This window comes from Salmo salar, chromosome 04, assembly GCF_965601325.2.
Source record: "Salmo salar chromosome 04, fSalSal1, whole genome shotgun sequence".
Taxonomy (NCBI): Eukaryota; Metazoa; Chordata; class Actinopteri; order Salmoniformes; family Salmonidae; genus Salmo; species Salmo salar.
Window position 1 is genome coordinate 32092098 of NC_138294.1, and position 11024 is coordinate 32103121.

Below are 11024 nucleotides of genomic sequence, written 5' to 3' on the forward strand. Positions count from 1 at the left end.
ATAATATTCAAGGTGGACGAATGCATACTCTTTTATAACGTATTGGAACGAGGGTACCCAACATGAACTCGCGCGCCAGGTGTCTAATGGGACATCATCGTTCCATGGCTCTTGTTCGGTCAGATCTCCCTCCAGAAGACTCAAAACACTTTGTAAAGGCTGGTGACATGTAGTGGAAGCAATAGGAAGTGCCAAAATATTCCTCAGCCCCTGTGTTTTTCAATGGGATAGGTTTGAAGGCAATACAACACATCAGATTTCCACTTCCTGTTAGGATTTGTCTCAGGGTTTTGACTGCCATATGAGTTCTGTTATACTCACAGACACCATTCAAACGGTTTTAGAAACTTTAGACTGTTTTCTATCCAAATATACTAATTATATGCATATTCTAGTTACTGGGTAGGAGTGGTAACCAGATTAAATCGGGTACGTTTTTTTATCCGGCCGAGCAAATACTGCCCCCTATCCCCAACAGGTTAACCTCTCTAGGGGAGGTGGGACGAAATCGTCCCACACTATTCAACAGCCAGTGACAAATCAGAGCGCCAAATTTAAAACAACAAAATGTCATAATTCAAAGTTCTCAAACATAGGACTATTTTACACCATTTTATAGATACACTTCTCCTGAATCGAACCATGTTGTCCGATTTCCAAAAGGCTTTACAGCAAAAGCAAAACATTAGATTATGTTAGGAGAGTACATAGACGCAAAAAAAACACACAGCCATTTCCAAGCAACTAGCATGCATCACAAATACCCAAAACACAGCTAAATGCAGCACTAACCTTTGATGATCTTCATCAGATGACACTCCTAGGACATTATGTTATACAATACATGGATGTTTTGTTCAATCAAGTTCATATTTATATCAAAAAACAGCTTTTTACATTAGCATGTGATGTTCAGAACTAGCATACCCACCGAAAACTTCCGGTGAATTTACTAAATTACTCATGATAAACGTTGACAAAATACATAACAATTATTTTAAGAATTATAGATACAGAACTCCTTTATGCAATCGCTATGTCCGATTTTAAAATAGCTTTTCGGCGAAAGCACATTTTGCAATATTCTGAGTACATAGCTCGGCCATCACGGCTAGCTATTTTGACATCCGCCAACTTCGGGGTCACCAAAACTCTGAATTACTATTAGAAAAATTGGATTACCTTTGCTGTTCTTTGTCAGAATGCGCTCCCAGGACTTCTACTTCAACAACAAATGTTGTTTTGGTTCCAAATAATACATAGTTATATCCAAATACCGCCGTTTTGTTCGTGCGTTCAGGTCACTATCCGAAGGGTAACGCGCGAGCGCATTTCGTGACAAAAAATGTCAAAATATTCCATTACCGTACTTAGAAGCATGTCAAACGCTGTTTAAAATAAATTTTTATGCTACTTTTCTCGTAAAATAGCGATAATATTCCAACCGGGCAACGTTGTATTCATTCAAAGACTGAAAGAAAAAATGGAGAAGTCTCGTTAACGCGCATCTCCAGTCTCACTGTCCCCAGGCAGACCACTTACAAACTATGCTCCTATACTTTGCCCAGAGACAGCAGACACCCCATTCCACTTTCTGGCGCCTTTAGAGAGCCAATGGAAGCCTTTCGAACGTGTCACGTTACAGCACAGATGCTGTAATTTTGATAGAGATGCAACAGAAGGACAACAAATTGTCAGACAGGGCACTCCTAATCTACTAATTATATGCATAGTCTAGTTTCTGGGCAGGAGTAGTAACCAGATTAAATCAGGTATGTTTTTTATCCGGCCGTGAAAATACTGCCCTCTATACCACAACAGGTTAAGGGACATGGGCAGCAGTGAGGAGGAGGGTCTATTCTCCAGGTCTTTAACTGTTTCCCAGAACGTCTTGGGGTTAGACCCACAGAGAGAGAACTGCTCCTTAAAGTAACTAACTTTGGCCTTCCGGATATCCTGAGTGCACTTATTTCTCATTTGCTTGAACGAGAGCCAGTCAGCTTGAGTATGTGTGTGCCGAGTCTTTCGTGAAATGCAATTCTTGAGGTGAAGTAACGCTGCAAGATCACGGTCGAACCAGGGGCTGAACCTGTTTTTAAATCTCATTTTCTTTATGGGGGCGTGTTTGTTAACAATACCACAGAAAATATCAATAAAGATGGTCTAAGGTCCACTTCTCTCCCACTGTAGCGTTTCCTTCTCCTCAGTCAGGGTGTTGTAAATAGTGACTGATCTGTAGCTGGTCTCTCTCTTCATTCAATGTTGTAGCTGGTCTCTCTCTTTCTAAAACTGGTCTCTGTCTTCAGTCAGGGTTTTGTAACTGGTCTGAATTTTGCCTCTTTCTGCAGATGAGTTGGTCTTATAAACTAAGAAGACTCTTTCTGCAAATGAGTTGGTCTTATAAACTAAGAAGACTCTTTCTGCAAATGAGTTGGTCTTATAAACTAAGAAGACTATATCTGCAGATGAGTTGGATTTATAAGCTAAGAAGCTCTGAGAGTCCCGTTATCTGCAATAACAACTAAAACAGAAAACCACAGAACTGCCGGTAAATTGTAGGAATTATAACATTTACCAACAGTTGACAGTCAGTAGGACAACACATCAAGACCTATGAAGGGTCTCTTCACTGTTTTATAAAATATGTGTTTATAGTTTTTCTTTGCATTGTGTGTGTGTGTATTTGCACATGTTAGTGTGTGGTTGCACTTGAGTGTGTGTGTGCACCTTTGTGTGTGTGTGTGTGAGAGAGAGAGAAAGATTGTGTGTGTATTAGGTTGACCTCCCGGTCCGTTCTTTGGAGAAATGTCTTCTACCTCTTTGTCTTGGTGCTGGTCTCATGGTCCCTCAGGGTGTCTGCACTGACGTAGATGTCCACAATCCTCTCCTCAGCTTCACTTCTGTCAAACTTGACCTTCTTGGTCACATCTGGCTTGTCATGCATGGCCTCAGACATCTCCAACAATGTATTGTGTTTTCTGACTATACAGCAATGTCTACTCAGGTTCTGAACCTATCACCACCCCTGTGTCTGCTTTGTGTCCATTTCTGAGACTAAGTGTTTTTGATATGTTGTCCCCAGAAGAAAGTGAAATGTAAAAAGAGGAAGATAAACTAAAAGTAACATGGTGGTTGAGGTTGGGACATGTTCTTTTCCTTTAAACATATTCATCTGATTCCTGAGTCGATAGTGTAGACTTACCAGACCTGGGATGAAATACTGTATGAAAATATGAGAATGCCTTGCCAAGGAAAACTTCCAAATGGACAAATTCGAGGTAAAAAGGAGTTGGAGCAGTCAACAAAAAAATGCAGAGATTGATTTCTTATTGCTCACTTTAATACATTGTACAGGATGCGAACAGGTGACTGACATTTCAACATCAAGCTGACATCTTCCTCAGAGTGACCTGACCATTGCACATAGATCCTATTTTATCGCTAACGGCCCGTTGAGACACAACAATGTAAAATAATTATAATGATAATATTTTCCAAGATAAACTGCAAATTATAGCACAAAATAATAAGATAAATAGTGTGTCTCGTTAATCAATAGGCCAAATTTACATTTGGGTGTCTGTGAATCTGGAGATGAAACCCAAAAAATCAAGGCAACAACATTATAGAAACGAGGACAGTGAAAAATCATGATTTCGCCCCTCTGGTTCCAGTGTCTAATGAGTACTGCCAGAATGCCTCTCTATATGAAATCATTTAAAATACTTCTGTTGCAACAGAAAAGCCCCAGTACCCACCTGGCACTGAAGACAGGCTAAAGCAAAAGCTCAAAGCGTTTGAAAGATTTCAAGTTGTATTTGAACCCAGGTCTCGCACTTAACTGACGTGCACTCATCTGGAGTCGACTGTACTGACTTAACAACCTCATACTGTTCCCTTCTACCTGTTCTAATGCAGCTGCTTACTTTTAGTGTTGTTGTGTCTCAATCATTGTCTGTGTCTGATGAGGTGTCCATCATTTAACTACTGAAGACAGGAAGCTACTAATGTATCCCAGGAAGTAAATGGGAATTTGATTCATATGTTCAGAATGAAACAAACATAAATGAGAAGGGATGGAGACAGAATGAGAGAGGGAGAGTCAGAGAGAGAGAGTCATAGAGATGAAGAGAGAGGGGGGGTAGTTGTTACAGAAGGTTTTTGTTACACAACTCACAAATCCACTCCAGTTTATTATCACAATTTGAATCATTCCATGTCTTCTCAGGCTGATGTTGTCCATCATCTAGTTCAACACAGTCCTTCTCCTGATGGGTTGAATGACCACCACCACTACTAGGCTGTTTGCTCCCCCAGAACCTATGTTGTCAACACAGAGAACCACTGTCAGTAAAACATCATTATAAATGAAATAAATTGTGCCTGTGTTTTTCTGATTTAAAGCCACAAGCTGTCAGATGTGGGCCACCAACAAAAAGTAAAAAACATACGTAGTGTTAAAAAAATAACTTTTTTTTCCCTTTTCTTTAAGAAAATTATGCTTGGTTTCTATGATTCATCTATAGAGCTCATTGAATGACATCTACGACGGGAAACATTTGTCTTTATGAAGATGATCTGAAGCAATATCATTTGTTTTCAAAGTCTCCATATCACAACTGGATGGTCAAATCTCTCACCCTGTCTTCAGTGGTGTGCCGTCTACCCATTTCCAGGACCCCTCAGTCTCTCTGTCAGTCAGACCAATCCAGACTCTCTTTTTGAGGCCATAGAGAAACCTCTGTTGTTGAGAAAGATAAATTAATACTGATCAAAATATGTTTATTATGTCTCTCTCTCTCTCTCTATGTATTTATCTATCTCCCCCACTCTCTCACCATTTCCTTCTTGCTGTTTATGATCACCAGGTCTGCTCCTCTCTCCAGACAGTCCTTTCTGCTCTCACTCCAGGTTTTTTTCTCAGTAGAGACGAAGTACCAACAGGATTCAAACCTTTTCCGGCCTTCAGAACAGGTTAGTTTAAACATTCATTACCATATCATTATTCCGCACTAATTAATGAAGGTATACAAACAACATTTTTGTCCGCGTTCAGGGCCGTAACCAGGGTTTGAGTTTTAGTGAGGTCGTAAGACAGCGGGATTAATTGTATAGAAACTTTCCAAAAAGTACTGCATTTCTATATAATAAAAAAAACATTATGGTGCTATTTGGAGAAGAGCAAAAACAAGCAAAAATGACCCCAGCCATTATTACCTTGGCTGCTGTAGGTTCATTCACCTCAGTTGATCTACAAACACAAAGCCTACTAGCTACACAATAGTAATGTTATACGCCAGAAAGGGAAGAAATATGAGAAATGAGTTACAATGACAAGTAGCATCAGTGACTGTTCAGTCAGTTGTATTGATGAATTGTGTAATTCATCATCTCTTTACATAGATATGGCTTTTCTCAACTGACATTGCGTTCACATTTGTATTCCTAGGCATTCCTAATCAATCTCCGCACAAACAGACAGCAATGGAGCACACAGATGATCATATTGTCACATTACATTAATGATTTGAATATCACTAAGGATTCTGTATTAATATCAGTGATGTTGTGGTTAAAAACGATTGGTAATAGGTGAACTATAAACTCCATTGGTGATCGAGATAAGAGGAACAACCAGTGATGTAAAGGAAATGTAGGACTATTTTAGACCTGCATTGTTTGCATTTTGAGAGCATTTAAATGTAGGCCCATAGGGAAGACAGGCCATGTGAATATGTTCATATTTAAACACGTCTTTTTTTCTTTTAATTCCTGTCTTCTTTGATACAGATTTAGTCAGGGGACCCCACATGGGGCCCCAACCCTAAGTTTGGGAACCACTGTATTAACCTCTCCCTGCCTTGCTTCCTCTCTCTCTGGTTCCTCTACTTCCTCCTGCATGCATTGCAGCCTGCCTCAGCCTCACCACGGAGCGCCACATCACTGTCTGTCTTAGTAGCCTAATCTTTGTAAAGCAAAGTTATTATGAGAGCTTAGTAGTCTATTTTGTTGCTCCTGCTGAGGTAGGCTCCTTTTAACGTTACCGTCTTACTTCATCCTTCTAGCTGGCTCAGTAATACCCCCCAGAGCCCTTCAACATTACTGCAATAGAAGTCTCTGTTTCATAATCCTACAGACATGATGACGGATTATTACTAATGTATTGCTTATTTATTTCAAATTAATGGAAATTCTGCTATTCTTTCACATGGTGTTATAGCAATGAGTTTGTGACGTATTGACTGTAAGACTACTGCATTGATTTTATGGATACCTGTGTGATTGTGACTCTGTCTGTTACTGTGTTTGTGGGGGGTAATTAGAAAAACATGACTGACTGACGTATCTATTAGCGACTATTTAATAGTTTTGTACTCATTCTCCGAGATTCAACTTGTATTCGTATGGGGATGTCTGTAGACACGGCAGGCGATGCTGGTGGGTTTTAAAATGTACTTTTGTCTGGCATCTGGCAAACACAGTCAGCAGCGTCGCTAGTGTCTACCTGAGAGCTGGGGTAGTTCGTTTCACGTCTCAGGCCCTCGGCCTGTGGCGTGAGAGGGAGCAGTTAGCCGTTTGAGATAGTGGTGAAAGTGCTGCTTAAAAGGCAAATCTAGGATGCAAATCCGGGTTGACGTTGGCAAACTTAACAAACAAACCACTGTTCTTGATTCCACTCGTTTGCGAAGAGGCGCGATTAGAACTCAGTCAGATCAAGAATCTATTTCATTCATTTTTCTCATTAGAAACAGTTACTGAGGTCAGCACCTCAATGTCCTCATGTAGCTACGGCCCTGTGCATATTGAACATGTACAATTAATGATATGATCGTGTATTAGGTAAACTCACTCAGATTAGAGAACTTTTCCATAAGGTCATCTTTCTCCCTCTGTAGCTGGTCTCTCTCTTTAGACAGGTTGTATCTGGTCTGTTGTCGGCCTAGAAAAGTTACTCACCAAATCAGATTACACCCATGGGACTGCCAGTGAATTATAGTAATTACAATTTAGCTATACTTACAGTGGACAGACTGGCCTATGATCCCAGCCAGTAGGAGAACACACAGCAGCCCCAGACACACCGCAACAGCTAGGAAGGGTCTCTTCCCTGTGCTATCGGGCTCTATGTACACGTAAAAAGATGTGTGTGTGTGTATAGTATTTGTGTGTATATTGTGTGTGTGTGTGTGTGTGTGTGTGTGTGTGTGTGTGTGTGTGTGTGTGTGTGTGTGTGTGTGTGTGTGTGTTACCTGTGTGCTGGTCTCCCGGTCCATTAGTTGAAGTATGTTCTACATCTTCTGTCTTGGTGCTGGTCTCATGGTCCCTCAGGGTGTCTGCACTGACGTAGATGTCCACAATCCTCTCCTCAGCTTCACTTCTGTCAAACTTGACCTTCTTGGTCATGTCTGGCATGGCATAGATGGCCTCAGACATCTTCAGCAATGCCTGATGCTTCTTGTACTCTGTGCTGTAATTGTACTTCACATTAAGTCTCAGGTTATAGTGATACCATTGCCTCTGCCTTGTGTCTGTCTCTGTGTCTGTCTCTGTGTCGTCTGTGTGTCTGTCTTTATCTGTGTGAAGGTGTAACCCCTAGTGAGGTATAAAGAAATGACACGGGTAGTTGTGGCTACAGCTTCTCCTTTGCATATTTGTATTGGTCTCCTGAGTAGTGAGTTTACACTTATTAGTCTACTGTACTGACTTCATGTTGTGTCTGACGATGTGTGAAACATAACTACTGGTGCACAGGAAGATAAGAAGTAGAGATTTTATTAATATGCTAATACAAAAAATGAAATGTGCAAAATAATGAACTTCTATTGTAAAACTATTCTGTTGTTGAGTCTACTGGGCTGACTTCACGTTGTGAAACATAACCACTGGTACACAGGAAGCCACATTATCAGGAAATGGGTAGGAATGTATTACAGTTTTTATCGATTGCTAAGACACTTTTAATGAACCTGGGGTCCACTTGAGTGCCATCATAACTTAATGAGCACAACAATATACTGTTTTGCAAAACAGTAAGTCATTACTCATTGCTTTCACAAAGTATGCAAATGCTAAGCACATTTTTGCAAAACAGTAAACACAACTCTCTACAAAAAACGCAGAAGTCAGTTGAGTAAATCATGTCAAACAAAATTCAAGCATTTGGTCACAGCTGATACAAATGACTCCCATGATTGTAAACTACTTTTGCAAGCGTGCAAATCTTCTTTGGACAATTGTTCAATCAGTCCTTATTCATGCGTAAAAGAGGTCACCTCTGACTTGCTGTTTGTAAGAATGGACCAAGTAAGAGGCAGAGGGCAAATGAGAGGTAGAGGGGCCCATAGAAGATAGTTCAGCTCTCAGTTAAAATGGAAAAAGGTCAAATAAAGCCTTTTGTTTCTGGATATTCATGCGCTTGAGTGACATTCTTTCTGCGTTGGTCATCTTTGGTAAAATAATTTTAGGAAAAAAGAATGCAGCCCATGTTGTGATAATATGTTTAGTTGTCATTATGGTGCGTACTATAATTATTTGGTTTGAGTTGTAGTATCAACAGATGGCACAGACTTATAAAAGAGGGTTAACCTTGTTAGGGTATATTGATAGATGTAGGAAAAAATCATTACATAACAAGTTGTACAGTATGTTTTGATGGAGGTAGTTGATTGTGTGTCATGTATTTTATGTTTTGAGAGTCTTAATGCATTCTGCAAACGAAATGTGTCAGTTTGGCCACCTTTTTTCAGTTTAGGGCTGAGTGTTATTCTCCTGTCTTATCTGGTGTAATTCTCCTGTCTTCTCTGGTGTCCTGTGTGATCTTAAGTATGCTCCCTCTAATTCTCCCATCTCTCTCTCGCTCTCTCCCCTCCCGGAGGACCTGAGCCCTAGGACCATGCCTCAGGACTACCTGGCCTGATGACTCCTGGCTGTCTCTGTCCCCAGTCCACCTGGTCATGCTACTGATCCAATTTCTGCTGTTTTGCCTGTGTTGATGGAACACTGATCTGTTCATCAGACGTGCTACCTTGTCCCGGACCTGCTGTTTTCAACTATCTCTATCCCTCTCCCTCTCTACCGCACCTGCTGTCTAGTACTCTGAATGCTCGACTATGAAAAGCCAACTGACATTTACTCCTGAGGTGCTCACTTGTTGCATTGCGATTATTATTTGACCCTGTTGGTCATCTATAACCGTCTTGAAGAACAATCTGGTCTTAGTGGCCATGTATAATCTCCACCCGGCACAGCCAGAAGAGGACTGGCCACCCCTCAGAGCCTGGTTCCTCTCTAGGTTTCTTCCTAGGTTCTAGGGAGTTTTTCCTAGCCACCGTGCTTCTACATCCCTAACTATATCATTTTGCGATAAGACAGAACTGCCAAAGGGGGCGGAGTTAGCCTGCAGAGTTCTGTCATACTATCCAGGTCTGTGCCCAAACAATTCGAGCTTCTGCTTTTAAAAATCCACCATTTTAGAAACAAGTCTCTCACCGTTGCCGCTTCTTAAAGACCCCTTCAGCCCCCAGCTGTGCCCTGGACCCCATATGTGAAATGATCGCCCCTCTCATCTATCTTCAGAGTTCGTACCGTTAGGTGACCTAACCTGGGACATGCTAAACACCCCGGCCATCCTACAATCTAACCTAGATGCCCTCAATCTCACACAAATTATCAAGGAACCTACCAGGTACAACCCTAAATCCGCAACCATGGGCACCCTCTTAGATATTATCCTGACCAACTTGCCCTCTACATACACCTCTGCTATCTTCAACCAGGATCTCAGCGATCACTGCCTCATTGCCTGCGTGTGTAATGTGTCCGTGGTCAAACGACCACCCCTCATTACTGTCAAACGCTCCCTAAAACACTTCAGTGAGCAGGCCTTTCTAATTGACCTGGCCTGGGTAGAGGATGCCTGGTTGCTCTTCAAAAGTGCTTTCCTCTCCATCTTAAATAAGCATGCCCATTCAAACAATTTAGAACAAAGAACAGACATAGCCCTTGGTTCACCCCAGACTTGACTGCCCTTGACCAGCACAAAAACATCCTGTGGTGTTCTGCATTAGCATCGAATAGCCCCCGCGAAATGCAACTTTTCAGGGAAGTCAGGAACCGATATACATACTCAGTCAGTTAGGAAAGCTAAGGCTAGCTTTTTCAAACAGAAATTTGCTTCCTGTAGTACTAATTGTACACTGTAAAGTCCATGGAGAATAAGAGCACCTCCCCCCAGCTGCCCACTGCACTGAGGATAGGAAACACTGTCATCACTTCATTTCATTTCAATAAGAATTTTTCCACAGCTGGCCATGCCTTCCACCTGGCTACCCCTACACCGGCCAACATCTCAGCACCCCCTACAGCAACTCTGTCTGTGTGACTATCTGCTGTAGATGGCACTCCTATGGAAGTGTCAACAGAGGAAGATGACAAAAAATTGACATGAGTAGTTGTGGCTATGGCAATTTCTTCACCATTGCATATTTGCATTTGGTTCCTGAGTAGTGAGTGTGAACGTATCAAGAGTCTGCTGTAATGGAAGAAGTTGTGTGCACTGTGGTCTGCTGTATGTGTTGTCATGGTGTTGGTGAACCATTTTCTCACAAACCCAATGACCATTGTCCTCACATGACAAGTCATTCCCAGCCTCAGAGGATGCAATGTTTCTGCATTCACCTCAGCACTTATCCTCATTCTCAGAAGGGTCAGCATTATCAGGGTTAGGCCAATACCCGTACTTAGAGGTTTAGAAACAGTAAGACATTATGGTTAATATGTCATAATTAAGCAATAATGCTCGAGGTGGTATGGTATATGGCCAATATACCACGGCTACGGGCTGTTCTTTTCACGCGACGCAATGCGGATTGCCTGGACACAGCCCTTAGCAGTGGTATATTGGCTATATTTTACAAACCCCCAAGGTGCCTTATTGCTATTATAAACTGGTTACCAACGTAATTAGAGCAGTAAAAATAAATGTTTTGTCATACCCGTGGTATACGGTCTGATGTACCACGGCT

The 11024-nt window shown here is 41.5% G+C and overlaps 1 protein-coding gene across 2 annotated transcripts; it reads right to left on the reverse strand.

Moving 5' to 3' along the window:
• Positions 1 to 3318: 3318 nt before the first annotated feature.
• On the reverse strand, positions 3319 to 7596 carry LOC106602711 (C-type lectin domain family 4 member E). Of its 2 annotated transcripts, XM_014195511.3 has the most exons (6): positions 7251 to 7596; positions 7022 to 7123; positions 6851 to 6940; positions 4839 to 4963; positions 4641 to 4741; positions 3319 to 4320 (listed from the first exon to the last, which is right to left on the reverse strand). In XM_014195511.3, exons 1-6 carry the CDS (start codon positions 7432 to 7434, stop codon positions 4149 to 4151), a joined length of 774 nt encoding a protein of 257 aa, XP_014050986.2. In that variant the 5' UTR covers positions 7435 to 7596; the 3' UTR covers positions 3319 to 4148. The 2 variants fall into 2 exon arrangements, with proteins under 2 accessions (XP_014050986.2, XP_045572727.1); XM_045716771.2 differs by lacking the exon at positions 7022 to 7123.
• Between the last annotated feature and the right edge of the window lie 3428 nt (positions 7597 to 11024).

Coding starts and splice junctions, on each gene's coding strand:
- LOC106602711 (XM_014195511.3), bottom strand. CDS start 7,434: ATGTCTGAGGCCATCTATGCCATGCCAGACATGACCAAGAAGGTCAAG. Junction 7,124..7,250: donor ACCGGGAGACCAGCACACAG/GTAACACACACA, acceptor ACGTGTACATAG/AGCCCGATAGCACAGGGAAG. Junction 4,742..4,838: donor TAAACAGCAAGAAGGAAATG/GTGAGAGAGTGG, acceptor TCTCAACAACAG/AGGTTTCTCTATGGCCTCAA.